The 22,387-nt window shown below is 39.0% G+C and overlaps 1 protein-coding gene across 2 annotated transcripts in view; it reads right to left on the reverse strand.

Moving 5' to 3' along the window:
- The window catches only part of DARS1 (aspartyl-tRNA synthetase 1), an 84,611-nt gene that overhangs the window by 19,556 nt on the left and 42,668 nt on the right, over window positions 1-22,387 (reverse strand). For both annotated transcript variants that reach the window (XM_019022519.4, XM_019022518.4), the window contains exons 6-7: window positions 7,129-7,209; window positions 6,001-6,060 (exon numbers count right to left, since the gene is read on the reverse strand). In XM_019022519.4, the coding sequence (XP_018878064.2) occupies window positions 6,001-6,060; window positions 7,129-7,209 (141 nt within the window). The remainder of the gene's footprint in view (window positions 1-6,000; window positions 6,061-7,128; window positions 7,210-22,387) is intronic.

The raw sequence follows: 22,387 nt of genomic DNA on the forward strand, positions 1-22,387 counted from the left end.
CAAACAGGTAAGATTAGTATCCTGTAAACTCTCTGACTTTGCTCAGAGGAAAATAATGTCCTCAGGCCCAGGTTAGTCAGTTAATTTAGCAGAGGAAGAGTACTAAGCAGACTGCATCAGAGTCTGAGAAACTTTTTGTACCTACTGCTGGGTTGTCTTTCTACATTTATTCCTCCTTCAAAAAGCATTATCATTACATGAGAGAACAACACAATATAGTTAAAATAAGAAATGGCAATGGTATTTTTTCCTCCCCTGATCAAAACAAGACACTCTTGTGTAGAACACATCTAAAGAGAAACAAAATCGGTTTTTTATAGACTCATTTTAAAACTGTTTCCCTATTACATATTGATTACTACAACTGACTTCTACACGTGTGTAAGAATTTGATGGTTAAGGTAAAAATCAACAATGATCCAACTTATCAGTAAGATTACAGAGTGTATATAACAAAAGAAAAGTATGTTTAATAGGGTAATTATATATTAAATCTATCTCAAATGAAATGCTTCTAAAATATAGTACATAAAATGAATGCAACATGTTAATTTCAATGCAAATATATAACAACCTTATTTTCAATTGACAAGGAATGTACAAATACCTTATATATTTAATTTATCATTACTATACTTACCCTTACCTTAAGATAGCTAAATGAACAGGAAAAAGGCCTTCTTTATCATTTAAGTTATAAACCATACTAATAATACTAGTTTCCTTAATGTTTAAATCTAAAAATTATTTTGGGTCAAACAAATATTTTAATGATTCCATAATATGTAAAAAAAATACTTCCTCCTCACTCATTAAACAAATATTTATTATATGCCTCCTAATACTGGGCTAGGTGTTAGATGATAACGGTGATTACAGAGGGCATGAGGTAGAAGATAAACTAAACAGAAAGCAGAAAACTAATTTTTCTACACTTAAAAAAATTAATTTTAGAAAAACAAAACGAAAAACCCAGTCCTTGAACTTTAGTTCTAAAAAAGCTTGACATTCCTTATATTAAAATAGTACTTTTAAATTCTATAGCAAACTTCCCAAAAGTATGGTTATTAAAATTAAAACACTGCTATTCTGTATTATGTGAAAGATCTGAAATAAAGGGAAAAACAATATTCTGCATTTATAGAATTCTTTCCCTGAGGTCCTCATAGCACTAAAAAGCAAAATTATATCTTTTGTGGAGAAGAGAGGCAGGTACACGGAGAGAAGTAAGGGTGTTGAGAGAAAGAATTTCGATAGGAGACAAAAATTCAAACAAACCCAAACTTTATACAGCAATCTTTAATAGTACTTAGCGCCTTACAATCCTCACAACAAATTACTTCCATGTTGTATTAGACTTGTAGCTTTTAAAAATACCTATTTAAGTTATCATCTTAGTTAAGATACCCACTCTATCTTTTGCTTTTAATGGCTGTAGAGAATTCCTGTTCATTTATGGTTTATTAGGTTACAGAGACACTACTGTGAAGCTGGACTAGGGGTCAGGAGAGATAGTAGAAAAGGCAGTGGGAAAGACATTTCTAAAATGATACCTGATTTAATTCCAAAGGGAACTATTATTTTAAAAAATCAGATTTATGTAGAACTTTTTTTTTTTTTTTTTTTTTTTTTTGAGATGGAGGCTTACTCTGTTGCCCAAGCTGGAGTGCAGTGGTGTGATTTCAGCCTCCTGAGTAGCTGGGACTACAGGCACATGCCACCATGCCTGGCTAATTTTTCTGTATTTTTAGTAGAGACCGGGTTTCGCCATGTTGGCCAGGCTGGTCTTGAACTCCTGACCTCAAGTGATCCACCCGCCTCAGCCTCCCAAAGTGCTGGGATTACAGGCATGAGCCACCACGCCTGGCCAGATTTACGTAGAATTTCTTTTTCCTTTTTTTTTTTTTTTGAGATGGAATTTCTTTCTTGTCGCCCAGCCTAGAGTGCAATGGCGTGATCTTGGATCACTACAACCTCTGCCTCCTGAGTAGCTGGGATTACAGGTGCCCGCCACCACGCCTGGCTAATTTTTGTATTTTAAGTAGAGACGGGGTTTCACCATGTTGGCCAGGCTGGTCTTGAATTCCTGACCTCAAGTGATCCACTGTGCTCGGCCAGAATTATGTAGAATTTCTAACTGAACAAAAGGAATATCTGTGAGAAAGAATCCAAGCTGTCTGCAATTGCTATTATATTACATATAATAACAATTGCAACAGGGGGATTCCAGCTGTATGTGTTCAGGTTAACTGTGTCAAGACATTCCAACACATATTCATTCATTCTAACATACGACAAAAACACTAGCAGATCAAGTATGTATGTCCTATGGAGGGACCCTGTGCTCAGCAGTGCTGAACATCCTTAAAATGTTTTTCTAACTGATGCATTGGTCTTGAGGTCAACAGTTATGACATCCCTGAGGACACCTCCCCTTGACTATTTCAAAATGTCCAGATCTACTTTCAAAGAACTCCTACAGCTGTGGTGATCAAACACCTATCATTCTCATGGCAGCCCCGAGTCCCCAATTTTCTGCCCACTGCTGACACAAACCAGCATTTCTTAAACTTGTCTTTTGCCTTCTACTATCATTTCTGTCATACTGGGTATCTCTTGTACGAGTACTTAATATTTTCCTTTAAATCACATTTTAAAACTTAACTAACTCTAAGCAATAATATCCATGAAAACATGGATTTTATTTGCTGGTTATATTGTATAGCTATTAAAATAAAAAATGTTCATCCGTTTAACACCCAGAAATCACTGTGTACCTTCAGTGGTAAAGGTACCATACTTGGGAAAACACTGCAAAACCACTGAAATGTCATATAAGTTTCAATATATTGGCATCAAAACTATATTGCCAGGATAATCTCTTATACTACAAAATTATGAAACTTCTCTTAAAGAGTTGAGACTTTAATTTTTAGTTTGGAAAATATGTATTGAAAGTAATGAGCTAGGCAATGTGTTAGAAGATGGGCTATTGATATTATCTAATTTTTCTTTGTTTAAGCGTTTTGTGGCTTTGTTAATAGAAAGTTTCAGGGAGATATGGCAAATAGGCTTATTTCCAATCAGTTAGTGGAGGCTGCCCTGAGTGCTGTGTGGCTACTTTAAGCTCATCAAGAATATTATGTATGTGGTATGTTGTGCCTGACTGGGGGCATTTGCCATGAATGTAATTCTTTTCTCTTGGACAGACTGGTAACTTAAGTCAAGGCAAGTACATGAGTTAAGGGGCTAACAGTCTGTCCAAGAGAAAAGAATGGTGAAGACAAAGGTGACAAATTTCAAAACAAAAATATGTAATTGATAAGATGAAACCACACCATAACAGCAGATACTTTTCATTCATTAACCCACAGGGTCAAAGTACGGTTCGTTAGTGAACTATAAAATATATGCTCAGATAGCTATTTTCTTAATCCCTGCATGCCAAAATAGACCTAAACATTCAGGAAAAAAAGTTACAGAATTACATAGTAGGGGCTATTTGATAGTGTGATTTCAGAGGTAGCACTGAGGATAATGTGGTGTATTAGCAAACAAAGAGAACTTTAGGAAAGCCATGGGGTCTCAAGGGTTAGGATGCCCATGAGTCCTGAATTGTCTATCCCCTTGGCATGTGAAACCAAGTAGCAAAAAAGAGCTGATGATTCACCTTTAAAGATGGCTCAGTTTCTATGCTTACCTGGCAACCCAAGGGAGGGCATCCCTATTAAGGAGACCTCACACTACTAGTCTTATCTCCCCAACAAAATGATGTGTTCTTTGAAGATGACCAATACATATTCCACAGTATAAGAAACCTGTAATACGAACATAATAAATATTTTGTAGACTAGCTATAGTACAGGGGGTCTAGATAAAGAAATAAAAGAAATAGACTAATTTTGAACCAACGAATCCATTTGTATTTGGGAAAAGTACTTAAACAATGATTCTCAAGAGGGAAGACTAACATTTACTCCTAGGACAACCTTCACCTGTACCTAAGAGTGAGGTGAAATAAAGGGGACAATTCTGATCTAAAGGGAACTCTCCTGAATAGGTTCTGAGAAAACCCTCCTAACAACCTGCTAACCTATGAGGATGAAGCTAATTTGCCGTGCCAATCTGGAATATGAGTTATGTGAGTGCTATGTATGAAAAGGGTGCCAAAGACATTTTAATTCACTTTTCTAGGAATGAAAATTGCTTTAACCTTCTTGGGGGCTGGAAGGTGAAGTATTTTTAATCAGGGCACCTGCCTGTAAAGTTCAGAGAGAAAACAATTCATATACGAGAAAAAAGTTAGGCTACACTAGAACCTGACGGAGGATATATCTTAGAACGTTTGTATTATAGAAGAAGAATGGCAATTTTGCCTTTTATTCCCAAATTCTTTAACCCTTGACTTTGCTGAGAGTCTATGAAAGAGCTAGTTGGGGACTAAATTAGATAGTAGTTTATTTTTTATTTGTTGAGACAGGATCTTGCTCTGTTGCCCAGACTGGAGTGCAGTGGTACAAACACAGTTCACTGCAGACTCAACCTCCTGGGCTCAAGCAATCCTCCTGCTTCAGCCTCCTGAGTAGCTGGGACCACAGATGCATGCCATCATACTTGGCTAATTTTTAAATTTTTTAAGGAGACAGGGGTCTTGCCATGTTGCCCAGGCTGGTTTTAAACTCGTGTGCTCAAGCATTCTTCCCACCTCAGGCTCCCAAAGTGTTGGGATTACAGGTGTGAGACACTGCACCAAACCAAGACAGTAGTTTAGAAGGACACTAAGGTGCTTAAAAACTTAAAGTTACTAATGTACACAACATCTCCCAAAATGTAAAGTCAAAGTAAGAGTTAAGCATGTGAATGCTTGCAAGGGCCAAATAACATGAATGAATGAAATGAATGATATTTGCTGGGTGGTGCAGGGCAAAGCAAGACAGTGTAAGAATCCTGTATATGTCCCGTCTAGCATGCTAGCTCATGTTCCAGATTCTCCTCTTTTTAAGAAGTGTCATCCAGATTTTAATGTGAAAACCCATTTTTCAATGGTGGCAATGAATTTAAACAAAACAATACAACCCAAAATCCAAAAACTCCTCAGGTCAAATTCTAGAGGCACAAACCAATAACTTGTGTGAACAACTAGCAAGGGCAAATAAATAAAGAATGATGTCTCACTCCTGTGGCCAACATACATGAAAAACCTGAGGTTTCTAGGTAGTATCAAGAGGACTTTGGATTACTGCTTGCTTTTCCTATACAAATTAAAATGGAAAAGGTAAAAGACAAAAAGCAAATAATTAGGAATAACGTGAGTATATAATAAGGGTAGACTCACATGATGGTAGAAGAGCCAAGAAGAACTCTTAAGGTGACAAAAAATTTGAGCTTGACTAGAATATTTAAGTAAAAAAGGAAGATGTGGTCAAAATATTAAGAAAGAAAGATGCAATGGTTTTACTACAATAATGATGAAACCACTAAACTCTCTTTCACTTGCAACCAAACCAGAAAGAGAAACAGAAGACCCATGAGACTACTGCATAAACCACCAGAGCCAACTGCTTCTATATTTTTAATTTGGTGCTCCAATCAAATTCAAAGGATTGAAGCATTAATTACTCATCTGCACCTGGTTGATCTCAAATGTGCATGTAATTTTTTTCATAACTTTGTAGTGATATTAACGGTTATATTTCTACTTGCTGAATAACTTGTCTAAAAAAGATATCACCTGGAAGCAAGATCATTTACTGGCTTCAAATTCATTTGTCATTTTAAAACAAAGAAAGTCAATATCCTGTTAACTAGTATTTAACCGCTCCTGTTGCCTGCAATTCTTTTTAGGGGAAGGGTCAGTCAGAAAAGGAAATTGTTTCCTGTATTATCATACTTACAGTCAGGCAAATACCATTTAGCTTTATAAGCCTGAGACAGGTATGGTATCCCTGCCCCTCTCTAATGCGGCATAATTGCTTCACTTAATAAATAAATGAGGCATACCCTAAGATCAATGACTCTGTTGTCTAATCTTGTATCCTGGTTAACAGTAGCTCTTCCTTCCTAAAAAAAAAAGAAAAGAAAAGAAAAAAATAAATTTTACTAATATTTTGAAGAGCACAAAAAATACTTTTAGAAGCCATGTTTACTTTTAATTGAGTAGGATATGTGTACGTTAATATTATGCCCGAAAATCAGATAATGGTAGAAACACAAAGTGTGGCCAGAGAAGTTAGTGTTAAAAGACAGATGGAAAGAAGACAAAGAATGAACAGATATTAATGGTTTCTTTCCCTCCTCCACCCCTCAAAGCCTTGCCTCATTATTGGGATATAAGAAAAATTAACCACCCACTTCTTCATTGATTCCTGGATTTAACCTGCTAGCCCAAGGTTGAAGGAACAGATAAAAGCTGACATAGAGTAGTGGTTCTCAAAATGTGGTCTGGGGAGCAGTGAAGGTCCCTGAGACTTTCCAGAAGTTGATGAAGTCAAACTTACTTTTTCATAATAATACTTTTTGTTTTTCACTCTTCATGAGTATACTGAGCAGTCTGCTAAAGATTCTATGATGTGTATTATCACAATAGAATGAATGCAGAGGCAATATGAGAATCTAGTTGTCTATTAAGCCAGAAATTACAAAGAATTGTGGTTATATAAACAGAATGTCATCCGAAGGATGAGGTAGCTGAGTGGTTAAGGCAATGGACTGCTAAATACAATGTCACTCTTAACAATAATTATTTTTTGCTTTGGACAACTGTAATTTTTTCATAAAATGTCATTAGCTTCATTATTTACATAATACTACATATGCAAACATGTATGCAATGTATATATAACTTTTAATAAAGTAATAAATATTTAAAAATTTGTTTTAATTCCCAATACTGTAAATATTGATATATATACCAATAAAAACAAAAGCTTGTAGGGTTCTTAATTATTTTTAATAATGTGAAAGGCAACTCGATACCAAAAGGTTTGAGAATTGCTGATTTTAAGAGTAAGTTTAAATAACAACGGAGCTCAAAATCAATTCACAGACACCCTTAGTACATCAGGTTTTCAATGTTTTGCAAACTAAATATACAGAGGAAGCATAATATTTCATAAGTATAATTTTTACCTCTTCTCCTTCTGCCTCAGGCCGAACAGCATCATCCAGCTGCAGGGGCAGACGGGGTTCAGCCAAACTGATCACATAAATCTGTAAGTGAGAGATTACCAAAAATAGTAGAAAGCACACAAAATCTGCATCTTTTGCTTAAAAAACAATCTACAGTTGACTTAAGCATGAAGCAATGTTTGCATACATCTTTAATTGAAACTACTTGCTGAAATCAAACAAGATGATACAGGTTTTTTCACCTTGATGATTTGTTTAAAATGGGGATAATAATATTTTTTGCCTACCTCTATGGTTGTTAGAACAGTCAAATAAGATAACATATATAAAAATTATTTGTAAATTCTAAGATGCCTACCAATGTAATAAGTAATGACTGGGGTGTAGGCACTGGCTTACGGTCTAGCTATGTCAAAAAAGCTATGGTTAGGGGTTGGTGCTGTGGCTGACACCTATAATCCCAGCACTTAGGGAGGCTGTGGTGGGTTATCTTGAGCCCAGGAGTTCGAGACCAGGCTAAGCAACATGGTGAAACCCCGTCTCTACAAAAAACACAAAAATTAGCCAGGCATGGTGGCACGTGCCTAAAATCCCAGCTACTTGGGTGGCTGAGGCACAAGGATCACTTGAACCTGGGAGGCAGAGGTTGCAGTGAGCCAAGATCGCACCACTGCACTCCAGCCTGGGTGACAGTGAGACCCTGTCTCAAAAACACAAAAACAGAAACAAAAACAAACATAAACACAAAAAAGCTATTGTTAGGGAAATCACTTAATCTCAGGGCTTCAATTAAAATAAAGCCTGCTATAAGAATCAAACAGAATAATAAATGTGAAAACACTTTACTCATGTGAAGGAGCAATTAACATATGACTTGCTATCATTTTTTTTTTTTTTTTTTTGAGACGGAGTCCCACTCTGTCACCCAGGCTGGAGTGCAATGGTGTGGTCTTGGCTCACTGCAACCTCTGTCTCCCGGGTTCAAGCGATTCTCCCACCTCAGCCTCCTGAGTAGCTGGGACTATAGGCACGTGCCACTACACCAGCTAATTTTTGTATTTTTAGTAGAGACAGCGTTTCACTATGTTGGCCAGGCTGGTCTCGAACTCGTGACCTCGTGATCTGCCTGCATTGGCCTCCCAAAGTTCTGGGATTACAGGCATGAGCCACCACGCCCGGCCGTCTTGTTATTTTTAACAGCATTTGGCCAGCGCCACTGCCACTGCCACTGCCACCACTAGGACCAAATTCAGTCCAGCTCTGCTACACTTCTTTTCTCATTCTTTCTCCTTTCAAGTACCCCTTCATTGCTCTCTCTCATCAAACATGTTACAAACATCTCATTTCCTGCCAGTCTCCTGGTTAGGAAATGGCCTAGAGGATGTTCCTTTATGTTGTCAAAATCCCTCAATAGGCCAGGTGCGGTGGCTCCTGCCTGTAATCCCAGCACTTTGGGAGGCCGAGGCGGGCGGATCACGAGGTCAGGAGATTGAGACCATCTTGGCTAACAGAGTGAAACCCCATCTCTACTAAAAAAAATACAAAAAATTAGTGGGGCGTGGTGGCAGGCGCCTATAGTCCCAGCTACTCGGGAGGCTGAGGCAGGAGAATGGCGTGAACCTGGGAGGTGGAGATTGCACTGAGCCGAGATCCCGCCACTGCACTCCAGCCTGGGTGACATAGCGAGACTCTGTCTCGAAAAAATAAATAAATAAATAAATAAATAAATAAATAAATAAATAAAAATTCCCTCAATATTCACTCACACTAATTTCACATTTTAGTGATAAAAAGCAACTGGGTCATAAAGACTGAACTAGAGTTTTTTCCTTTTTGTTTTTCTGGCTACCTTTAAAACCCATATAACCATATTAGTTAACCCAAACTATGTCTGGAAACCCTGCTAAAGCACAAACGGGAAAAATACCTTATTTAGTTACTTCAGGAAAGGGAATTATACTCTTCTAGTTGGCAGATCAATATTGGCATTCAGTTTAGATACTCCAAGAAATAGTGTAGGATACTCTAGTATTCCTTATTATAAAATAGAATTATTTGTCACTACTCCCTAAACCCAAATTCTAGGATTCCCTTTGACAAGTTAACAGAAACTTGATCTCCAATCCAAACTGGAGAGCTGAAGAGCTGCTACTTCTACTTTTATAACTAGTGGGAATTCATCATCCTCTTTACTAGACCATGAGTACTCTGACCCCAGAGTCTTCACATAGTGCTTGGCACAAAGTACCTATCAACAGTAACTGCTGGCTGAATAAATAAATAAGTGATAAAGCAAAGTCACTACTTATATAAGATTCTACTTAGTAGGTAATACTTCATGCTTTGTGAAATACTTTATAATTATTTTTATTATGGCAAAATCTGTAAGCTCTTCAGGCTTAAAATTTATTACTAATATTTATTAATGTTGCACTGCACACATCTAGACAATAAGAATATCTTAAAACTACACTTGCTTCTAGTAAAAAAAGAAATACACATACACACACACATACACTTTTTTTTTTAGTTTTGAGACAGGGTCTTGCTCTGTCACCCAGGCTAGAGCGCAGTGGTGTGATCACAGCTCACTGTAACCTCCAACTCCTGGGGTCAAATGATCCTCCCACCCTGGCCTCCCAAAGCACTGGGATTACAGATGTGAGCCACCGTATCTGGCCAAATTTTCTTTATTCAAGTACTGAAAAAGATGTATTACTTGGAAGCTGTGGGAGTTATCTTTCTTGGTCAACATAAATGGGTTTATTCATTTATCTTTATTCTTACCCTTTGGTCAGTTTGTCTTTACTAGGTTACAAACTTCCTGGTGGGGTTGGTTCAAGATGAGACTTACACAAAGACAACAAAGTCATTTGTCAAATTAGGTCAGTAAAAATTACAAGGTTTTCTAAGTCTTGAAGAGTTCCATGAAAACAGATTCCAGTTAAATACAATGTTACTCTTAAATCAGTAAGTACATATAGGCCTATCTCTGAAGCTGTCTGCCTGTTGGTCTGCCTGACTCTTACATATGGTCATGCATGTGCACACGGATCAGGGCGGGAACAGGCCATGCTGTCTTAAAGACTACTCCTTAAGAGAAATTTAGTGATGTATATTGTAGATACAATCTAGACCTAAATCTGAGCACTGTAGGTTCAAACTGGCAGGGTTATTTCAATAGTACTAAATAGGTGTGAATTCACTTATGGTTTTTTTTTGTTGTTGAGATGGGGTCTCACTTAGTCATGCAGGTTGGAGTGCAGTGGTGCGATCTTGGCTCACTGCAACCTCTGTCTCCTGGGTTCAAGCAATTCTCTTGCCTCAGCCTCCTGAGTAGCTGGGATTGCATGCACCTGCCACCACGCCTGGCTAATTTTTGTATTTTTAGTAGAAACAAGGTTTCACCATGTTGATCAGGCTGGTCTTGAACTCCTGACCTCAAGTGACACTTATGGTATTTTAAGTCAATGATAATGAGCTCTTTAAGTTTTTAATCCTGAGAAAAAAACAGATCAGAGATAAGTCTTGTTTAAAAGAAAAGGAAGCTACTGTTGGAATATAAGACCAATAAGGTACTATTTATTTTGACTTCTCTCTGTGGTAAAAAATATCAGAAAAGTAATGATTATAAGATTAAGAATTAGTTAATTAATCATTCTTTAAAAGTACATCATCATTAGTTGATGCAGTCTCTTCCTAGCATCGACGGTCTTTACAATTTGGCATGTTTTTGCAGTGGCTGGTACTGGTTGTTCCTTTCCATGTTTAGTGCTTCCTTCAGGAGCTCTTGTAAGGCAGGCCTGGTGGTGACAAAATCTCTCAGCATTTGCTTGTCTGTAAAGGATTTTACTTCTCCTTCACTTATGAAGCTTAGTTTGGCCGGATATGAAATTCTGGGTTGAAATTTCTTTTCTTTAAGAATGATGAATATTGGCCCCCACTCTCTTCTGGCTTGTAAAGTTTCTACCGAGAGATCAGCTGTTAGTCTGATGGGCTTCCCTTTGAGGGTAACCCGACCTTTCTCTCTGGCTGCCCTTAACATTTTTTCCTTCATTTCAACTTTGGTGAATCTGACAATTGTGTGTCTTGGAGTTGCTCTTCTCGAGTATCTTTGTGGCGTTCTCTGTATTTCGTGAATTTGAATGTTGGCCTGCCTTGCTAGGTTGGGGATATTCTGGATAATATCCTGCAGAGTGTTTTCCAACTTGGTTCCATTCTCCCCGTCACTTTCAGGTACACCAATCAGACATAGATTTGGTCTTTTCACATAGTCCCATGTTTCTTGGAGGCTTTGTTCGTTTCTTTTTACTCTTTTTTCTCTAAACTTCTCTTCTTGCTTCATTTCATTCATTTGATCTTCAATCACTGATACTCTTTCTTCCACTTGATCAAATTGGCTACTGAAGCTTGTGCATGCATCACATAGTTCCTGTGCCATGGTTTTCAGCTCCATCAGGTCATTTAAGTTCTTCTCTATGCTGTTTATTCTAGTTAGCCATTTAATCTTTTTTCAAGGTTTTTAGCTTCTTTGCGATGTATTCAAACATCCTCCTTTAGCTCAGAGAAGTTTATTATCTATCGTCTGAAGCCTTCTTCTCTCAATTTGTCAAAGTCATTCTCTGTCCAGCTTTGTTCCGTTGCTGGCGAGGAGCTGCGTTCCCTTGGAGGAGAAGAGGCGCTCTGATTTTTAGAATTTTCAGCTTTTCTGCATCAACTAACAAGCAAAATAACCAGCTAACGTCATGACAGGATCAAATTCACACATAACAATATTAACCTTAAATGTAAATGGGCTAATTGCTCCAATTAAAAGACACAGACTGGCAAATTGGATAAAGAGTCAAGACCCATCAGTGTGCTGTATTCAGCAGACCCATCTCACATGCAGAGACACACATCGGCTCAAAATAAAGGGATGGAGGAAGATCTACCAAGCAAATGGAAAACGAAAAAAAAACAGAGGTTGCAACCCTAGTCTCTGATAAAACAGACTTTAAACTAACAAAGATCAAAAGAGACAAAGAAGGCCATTACATAATGGTAAAGGGATCAATTCAACAAGAAGAGCTAACTATCCTAAATATATATGCACCCAATACAGGAGCACCCAGATTCATAAAGCAAGTCCTTAGAGACCTACAAAGAGACTTAGACTTCCACACAATAATAATGGGAGACTTTAACACCCCACTGTCAACATTAGACAGATCAATGAGACAGAAAGATAATAAGGATATCCAGGAATTGAACTCAGCTCTGCACCAAGTGGACCTAATAGACATCTACAGAACTCTCCACCCCAAATCAACAGAATATACATTCTTCTCAGCACCACATTGCACTTATTCCAAAATTGACCACATAGTTGGAAGTAAAACACTCCTCAGCAAATGTAAAAGAACAGAAATTATAACAAACTGTCTCTCAGACCACACTGCAATCAAACTAGCACTCAGGATTAAGAAACTCACTCAAAACTACTCAACTACATGGAAACTGAACAACCTGCTCCTGAATGACTACTGAGTACATAATGAAATGAAGGCGGAAATAAAGATGTTCTTTGAAACCAATGAGAACAAAGACACAACATACCAGAATCTCTGGGACACATTTAAAGCAGTGTGTAGAGGGAAATTTATAGCACTAAACGCCCACAAGAGAAAGCAAGAAAGATCTAAAATTGACACCCTAACATCACAATTAAAAGAACTAGAGAAGCAAGAGCAAACACATTCAAAAGCTAGCAGAAGGCAAGAATAACTAAAATCAGAGCAGAACTGAAGGAGACAGAGACACAAAAACCCTTCAAAAAATCAACGAATCCAGGAGCTGGTTTTTTGAAAAGATCAACAAAACAGACCGCTAGCAAGACTAATGAAGAAAAGAGAGAAGAATCAAATAGACGCAATAAAAAATGATAAAGGGGATATCACCACCGATCCCACAGAAATACAAACTACCACCAGAGAATACTATAAACACCTCTATGCAAATAAACTAGAAAGTCTAGAAGAAATGGATAAATTCCTGGACACATACACCCTCCCAAGACTAAACCAGGAAGAAGCTGAATCCCTCAATAGATCAATAACAGGCTCTGAAATTGAGGCAATAATCAATAGCCTACCAACCAAAAAAAGTCCAGGACCAGACGGATTCACAGCTGAATTCTACCAGAGGTACAAAGAGGAGCTGGTACCATTCCTTCTGAAACTATTCCGATCAATAGAAAAAGAGGGAATCCTCCCTAACTCATTTTATGAGGTCAGCATCATCCTGATACCAAAGCCTGGCAGAGACATTACAAAAAAAAGAGAATTTTAGACCAATATCCCTGATGAACATCGATGCAAAAATCCTCAACAAAATACTGGCAAACCGAATCCAGCAGCACATCAAAAAGCTTATCCACTTCCATTAAGTTGGCTTTATCCCTGGGATGTAAGACTGGTTTAACATATGCAAATCAATAAACGTAATCCAGCATATAAACAGAACCAAAGACAAAAACCACATGATTATCTCAATAGATGCAGAGAAGGCCTCTGACAAAATTCAACAGCCCTTCATGCTAAAAACTCTTAATAAACTAGGTATAGATGAGACGTATCTCAAAATAATAAGAGCTATTTATGACAAACCCACAGCCAATATCATACTGAATGGTCAAAAACTGGAAGTATTCCCTTTCAAAACTGGCACAAGACAGGTATGTCCTCTCCCACCACTCCTATTCAACATAGTGTTGGAAGTTCTGGCCAGGGCAATCAGGCACGAGAAAGGAATAAAGGGTATTCAATTAGGAAAAGAGCAAGTCAAATTGTCCCTGTTTGCAGATGACATGATTGTATATTTAGAAAACCCCATCGTCTCAGGCCAAAATCTCCTTAAGCTGATAAGCAACTTCAGCAAAGTCTCAGGATACAAAATCAATGTACAAAAATCACAAGCCTTCCTATACACTAATAACAGACAAACAGAAAGCCAAATCATGAGTGAACTCCCATTCACAATTGCTTCAAAGAGAATAAAATACCTAGGAATCCAACTTACAAGGGATATGAAGGACCTCTTCAAGGAGAACTACAAACCACTGCTCAAGGAAATAAAAGAGGATACAAACAAATGGAAGAACATTCCATGCTCATGGATAGGAAGAATCAATATTGTGAAAATGGCCATACTGCCCAAGGTAATTTATAGATTCAATGCCATCCCCATCAAGCTACCAATGACTTTATTCACAGAATTGGAAAAAACTACTTTACAGTTCATATGGAACCAAAAAAGAGCCTGCATTGCGAAGACAATCCTAAGCCAAAAGAACAAAACTGGAGGCACCACACTACCTGACTTCAAACTATACTACAAGGCTACAGTAACCAAAATAGCATGGTACTGGTACCAAAACAGATATAGATCAATGGAACAGAACAGAGCCCTCAGAAATAACGCCGCATACCTACAACTATCTGATCTTTGACAAACCTGAGAAAAACAAGCAATGGGGAAAGGATTCCCTATTTAATAAATGGTGCTGGGAAAACTGGCTAGCCATATGTAGAAAGCCGAAACTGGATCCCTTCCTTACACCTTATACAAGAATTAATTCGGGGGAGGAGCCAAGATGGCCGAATAGGAACAGCTCCGGTCTACAGCTCCCAGCGTGAGCGACGCAGAAAACGGGTGATTTCTGCATTTCCATCTGAGGTACCGGGTTCATCTCACTAGGGAGTGCCAGACAGTGGGCGCAGGCCAGTGGGTGCGTGCACCGTGCGCGAGCCAAAGCAGGGCGAGGCATTGCCTCACCTGGGAAGCGCAAGGGGTCAGGGAGTTCCCTTTCCGAGTCAAAGAAAGGGGTGACGGACGCACCTGGAAAATTGGGTCACTCCCACCCGAATATTGCACTTTTCAGACCGGCTTAAAAAACGGCACACCACGAGACTATATCCCACACCTGGCTGGGAGGGTCCTACGCCCACGGAGTCTCGCTGATTGCTAGCACAGCAGTCTGAGATCAAACTGCAAGGCGGCAGCGAGGCTGGGGGAGGGGCGCCTGCCATTGCCCAGGCTTGCTTAGGTAAACAAAGCAGCCGGGAAGCTCGAACTGGGTGGAGCCCACCACAGCTCCAGGAGGCCTGCCTGCCACTGTAGGCTCCACCTCTGGGGGCAGGGCACAGACAAACAAAAAGACAGCAGTAACCTTTGCAGACTTATATGTCCCTGCCTGACAGCTTTGAAGAGAGCAGTGGTTCTCCCAGCACGCAGCTGGAGATCTCAGAACTGGCAGACTGCCTCCTCAAGTGGGTCCCTGACCCCTGACCCCCGAGCAGCCTAACTGGGAGGCACCCCCTAGCAGGGGCACACTGACACCTCACACGGCAGGGTATTCCAACAGACCTGCAGCTGAGGGTCCTGTCTGTTAGAAGGAAAACTAACAAACAGAAAGGACATCCACGCCGAAAACCCATCTGTACATCACCATCATCAAAGACCAAAAGTAGATAAAACCACAAAGATGGGGAAAAAACAGAACAGAAAAACTGGAAACTCTAAAACACAGAGCGTCTCTCCTCCTCCAAAGGAACGCAGTTCCTCACCAGCAACGGAACAAAGCTGGATGGAGAATGACTTTGACGAGCTGAGAGAAGAAGGCTTCAGACGATCAAATTACTCTGAGCTACGGGAGGACATTCAAACCAAAGGCAAAGAAGTTGAAAACTTTGAAAAAAATTTAGAAGAATGTATAACTAGAATAACCAATACAGAGAAGTGCTTAAAGGAGCTGATGGAGCTGAAAACCAAGGCTCGAGAACTACGTGAAGAATGCAGAAGCCTCAGGAGCCGATGCGATCAACTGGAAGAAAGGGTATCAGCGATGGAAGATGAAATTAATGAAATGAAGCAAGAAGGGAAGTTTAGAGTAAAAAGAATAAAAAGAAATGAGCAAAGCCTCCAAGAAATATGGGACTATGTGAAAAGACCAAATCTATGTCTGATTGGTGTACCTGAAAGTGACAGGGAGAATGGAGCCAAGTTGGAAAACACTCTGCAGGATATTATCCAGGAGAACGTCCCCAATCTAGCAAGGCAGGCCAACGTTCAGATTCAGGAAATACAGAGAACGCCACAAAGATACTCCTCGAGAAGAGCAACTCCAAGACACATAATTGTCAGATTCACCAAAGTTGAAATGAAGGAAAAAATGTTAAGGGCAGCCAGAGAGAAAGGTCGGGTTACCCTCAAAGGGAAGCCCATCAGACTAACAGCGGATCTCTCGGCAGAAACCCTACAAGCCAGAAGAGAGTGGGGGCCAATATTCAACATTCTTAAAGAAAAGAATTTTCAACCCAGAATTTCATATCCAGCCAAACTAAGCTTCATAAGTGAAGGAGAAATAAAATCCTTTACAGACAAGCAAATGCTGAGAGATTTTGTCACCACCAGGCCTGCCCTAAAAGAGCTCCTGAAGGAAGCGCTAAACATGGAAAGGAACAACCGGTACCAGCCGCTGCAAAATCATGCCAAAATGTAAAGACCGTCGAGACTAGGAAGAAACTGCATCAACTAACGAGCAAAATCACCAGCTAACATCATAATGACAGGATCAGATTCACACATAACAATATTAACTTTAAATGTAAATGGACTAAGTTCTCCAATTAAAAGACACAGACTGGCAAATTGGATAAAGAGTCAAGACCCATCAGTGTGCTGTATTCAGGAAACCCATCTCACGTGCAGAGACACACATAGGCTCAAAATAAAAGGATGGAGGAAGATCTACCAAGCAAATGGAAAACAAAAAAAGGCAGGGGTTGCAATCCTGGTCTCTGATAAAACAGACTTTAAACCAACAAAGATCAAAAGAGACAAAGAAGGCCATTACATAATGGTAAAGGGATCAATTCAACAAAAAGAGCTAACTATCCTAAATATATATGCACCCAATATAGGAGCACCCAGATTCATAAAGCAAGTCTTGAGTGACCTACAAAGAGACTTAGACTCCCACACATTAATAATGGGAGAATTTAACACCCCACTGTCAACATTAGACAGATCAATGAGACAGAAAGTCAACAAGGATACCCAGGAATTGAACTCAGCTCTGCACCAAGTGGACCTAATAGACATCTGCAGAACTCTCCACCCCAAATCAACAGAATATACATTCTTCTCAGCACCACACCACACCTATTCCAAAATTGACCACATACTTGGAAGTAAAGCTCTCCTCAGCAAATGTAAAAGAACAGAAATTATAACAAACTGTCTCTCAGACCACACTGCAATCAAACTAGAACTCAGGATTAAGAATCTCACTCAAAACTACTCAACTACATGGAAACTGAACAACCTGCTCCTGAATGACTACTGGGTACATAACGAAATGAAGGCAGAAATAAAGATGTTCTTTGAAACCAACGAGAACAAAGACACAACATACCAGAATCTCTGGGATGCATTCAAAGTAGTGTGTAGAGGGAAATTTATAGCACTAAATGCCCACAAGAGAAAGCAGGAAAGATCCAAAATTGACACCCTAACATCACAATTAAAAGAACTAGAAAAGCAAGAGCAAACACATTCAAAAGCTAGCAGAAGGCAAGAAATAACTAAAATCAGAGCAGAACTGAAGGACATAGAGACACAAAAAACCCTTCAAAAAATCAATGAATCCAGGAGCTGGTTTTTTGAAAGGATCAACAAAATTGATAGACCGCTAGCAAGACTAATAAAGAAAAAAAGAGAGAAGAATCAAATAGACACAATAAAAAATGATAAAGGGGATATCACCACCGATCCCACAGAAATACAAACTACCATCAGAGAATACTACAAACACCTCTACGCAAATAAACTAGAAAATCTAGAAGAAATGGATAAATTCCTCGACACATACACTCTCCCAAGACTAAACCAGGAAGAAGTTGAATCTCTGAATAGACCAATAACAGGAGCTGAAATTGTGGCAATAATCAATAGTTTACCAACCAAAAACAGTCCAGGACCAGATGGATTCACAGCTGAATTCTACCAGAGGTACAAGGAGGAACTGGTACCATTCCTTCTGAAACTATTCCAATCAATAGAAAAAGAGGGAATCCTCCCTAACTCATTTTATGAGGCCAGCATCATTCTGATACCAAAGCCGGGCAGAGACACAACCAAAAAAGAGAATTTTAGACCAATATCCTTGATGAACATTGATGCAAAAATCCTCAATAAAATACTGGCAAACCGAATCCAGCAGCACATCAAAAAGCTTATCCACCATGATCAAGTGGGCTTCATCCCTGGGATGCAAGGCTGGTTCAATATATGCAAATCAATAAATGTAATCCAGCATATAAACAGAGCCAAAGACAAAAACCACATGATTATCTCAATAGATGCAGAAAAAGCCTTTGACAAAATTCAACAACCCTTCATGCTAAAAACTCTCAATAAATTAGGTATTGATGGGACGTATTTCAAAATAATAAGAGCTATCTATGACAAACCCACAGCCAATATCATACTGAATGGGCAAAAACTGGAAGCATTCCCTTTGAAAACTGGCACAAGACAGGTATGTCCTCTCTCACCACTCCTATTCAACATAGTGTTGGAAGTTCTGGCCAGGGCAATTAGGCAGGAGAAGGAAATAAAGGGTATTCAATTAGGAAAAGAGGAAGTCAAATTGTCCCTGTTTGCAGATGACATGATTGTATATCTAGAAAACCCCATTGTCTCAGCCCAGAATCTCCTTAAGCTGATAAGCAACTTCAGCAAAGTCTCAGGATACAAAATCAATGTACAAAAATCACAAGCATTCTTATACACCAACAACAGACAAACAGAGAGCCAAATCATGAGTGAACTCCCATTCACAATTGCTTCAAAGAGAATAAAATACCTAGGAATCCAACTTACAAGGGATGTGAAGGACCTCTTCAAGGAGAACTACAAACCACTGCTCAAGGAAATAAAAGAGGATACAAACAAATGGAAGAACATTCCATGCTCATGGGTAGGAAGAATCAATGTCGTCAAAATGGCCATACTGCCCAAGGTCATTTATAGATTCAATGCCATCCGCATCAAGCTACCAATGACTTTATTCACAGAATTGGAAAAAACTACTTTAAAGTTTATATGGAACCAAAAAAGAGCCTGCATCGCCAAGTCAATCCTAAGCCAAAAGAACAAAGCTGGAGGCATCACACTACCTGACTTCAAACTATACTACAAGGCTACAGTAACCAAAACAGCATGGTACTGGTACCAAAACAGAGATATAGATCAATGGAACAGAACAGAGCCCTCAGAAATAACGCCGCATACCTACAACTATCTGATCTTTGACAAACCTGAGAAAAACAAGCAATGGGGAAAGGATTCCCTATTTAATAAATGGTGCTGGGAAAACTGGCTAGCCATATGTAGAAAGCTGAAACTGGATCCCTTCCTTACACCTTATACAAAAATCAATTCAAGATGGATTAAAGATTTAAACGTTAGACCTAAAACCATAAAAGCCCTAGAAGAAAACCTAGGCATTACCATTCAGGACATAGGCATGGGCAAGGACTTCATGTCCAAAACACCAAAAGCAATGGCAACAAAAGACAAAATTGACAAATGGGATCTAATTAAACTAAAGAGCTTCTGCACAGCAAAAGAAACTACCATCAGAGTCAACAGGCAACCTACAAAATGGGAGAAAATTTTCGCAACCTACTCATCTGACAAAGGGCTAATATCCAGAATCTACAATGAACTCAAACAAATTTACAAGAAAAAAACAAACAACCCCATCAAAAAGTGGGTGAAGGACATGAACAGACACTTCTCAAAAGAAGACATTTATGCAGCCAAAAAACACATGAAAAAATGCTCATCATCACTAGCCATCAGAGAAATGCAAATCAAAACCACAATGAGATACCATCTCACACCAGTTAGAATGGCAATCATTAAAAAGTCAGGAAACAACAGGTGCTGGAGAGGATGTGGAGAAATAGGAACACTTTTACACTGTTGGTGGGACTGTAAACTAGTTCAACCATTGTGGAAGTCAGTGTGGCGATTCCTCGGGGATCTAGAACTAGAAATACCATTTGACCCAGCCATCCCATTACTGGGTATATACCCAAATGACTATAAATCATGCTGCTATAAAGACACATGCACACGTATGTTTATTGCGGCATTATTCACAATAGCAAAGACTTGGAACCAACCCAAATGTCCAACGATGATAGACTGGATTAAGAAAATGTGGCACATATACACCATGGAATACTATGCAGCCATAAAAAATGATGAGTTCATGTCCTTTGTAGGGACATGGATGAAATTGGAAATCATCATTCTCAGTAAACTATCGCAAGAACAAAAAACCAAACACCGCATATTCTCACTCATAGGTGGGAACTGAACAATGAGATCACATGGACACAGGAAGGGGAATATCACACTCTGGGGACTGTGGTGGGGTGGGGGGAGGGGGGAGGGATAGCATTGGGAGATATACCTAATGCTAGATGACGAGTTAGTGGGTGTAGTGCACCAGCATGGCACATGTATACATATGTAAATAACCTGCACAATGTGCACATGTACCCTAAAACTTAAAGTATAATAAAAATAAAAATTAAAATTAAAAAAAAAAAGAAAAAAAAAAGAATTAATTCAAGATGGATTAAAGACTTAAACGTTAGACCTAAAACCATAAAAACCCTAGAAGAAAACCTAGGCATTACCATTCAGGACATAGGCATGGGCAAAGACTTCATGTCTAAAACAGCAAAAGCAATGGCAACAAAAGCCAAAATTGACAAATGGGATCTAATTAAACTAAAGAGCTTCTGCACAGCAAAAGAAACTACCATCAGAGTGAACAGGCAATGTACAAAATGGGAGAAAATTTTTGCAACCTACTCATCTGACAAAGGGCTAATATTCAGAATCTACAATGAACTCAAACAAATTTACAAGAAAAAAACAAACAACCCCATCAAAAAGTGGGCAAAGGATATGAACAGACACTTCTCAAAAGAAGACATTTATGCAGCCAAAAGACACATGAAAAAATGCTCATCATCACTGGCCATCAGAGAAATGCAAATCAAAACCACAATGAGATACCATCTCACACCAGTTAGAATGGCAATCATTAAAAAGTCAGGAAACAACAGGTGCTGGAGAGGATGTGGAGAAATAGGAACACTTTTACACTGTTGGTGGGACTGTATACTAGTTCAACCATTGTGGAAGTCAGTGTGGTGATTCCTCAGGGATCTAGAACTAGAAATACCATTTGACCCAGCCATCCCATTACTGGGTATATACCCAAAGGATTATAAATCATGCTGCTATAAAGACACATGCACACATACATTTATTGTGGCACTATTCGCAATAGCAAAGACTTGATACCAACCCAAATGTCCATCAATGATAGACTGGATTAAGAAAATGTGGCACATATACACCATGGAATACTATGCAGCCATAAAAAAGGATGAGTTCATGTCCTTTGTAGGGACGTGGATGAAGCTGGAAACCATCATTCTCAGCAAACCATCACAAGGGCAGAAAACCAAACACCGCATGTTCTCACTCATAGGTGGGAACTGAACAACGAGAACACATGGACACGGGAAGGGGAACATCACACATCAGGGCCTGTAGTGACGTGGGGGGAGGGGGAGGGACAGCATCAGGAGATATACCTAATGTAAATGGCAAGTTAATGGGTGCAGCACACCAACATGGCGCATGTATACATATGTAGCAAACCTGCACGTTGTGCACATGTATCCTAGAACTTAAAGTATAAAAATAAAGAAAAAATAAAAAATGGAAACAAAAATAAAATAAAATAAAAGTACATCATCAAAAAACTTACAGCAAGATAGGTCCATTATTATTCACTTATATTGGTGAGTAGTTTTTCAGATGTGTTTTGTATTTTTCCCTATGTGGCTGTGGTAGACTGTTTGCAAAAATGGCTGCAATACTTCCTCTTGCTCCTGCATGTATATTCCCTTGCAATCATGTTGCCTTTCCTCCCATCAAGGGCTAGAATCTATTTCTCTGCCCCTTAAATCTAAGTTTTGCTGTGTGACTTTGACGAGTGGAATATTTAGCAGATGTGACACAAGTAGAAGCTTGAAAAGTGTCTGTTCTTAGGGTTTCGCACTCTTGCCTTTGGGAACCCTCCTGGTACCTGAATATCAACATATCTGGGCTAGCCTGCTGG

Source organism: Gorilla gorilla, chromosome 11 (assembly GCF_029281585.2).
Source record: "Gorilla gorilla gorilla isolate KB3781 chromosome 11, NHGRI_mGorGor1-v2.1_pri, whole genome shotgun sequence".
Lineage (NCBI taxonomy): Eukaryota > Metazoa > Chordata > Mammalia > Primates > Hominidae > Gorilla > Gorilla gorilla.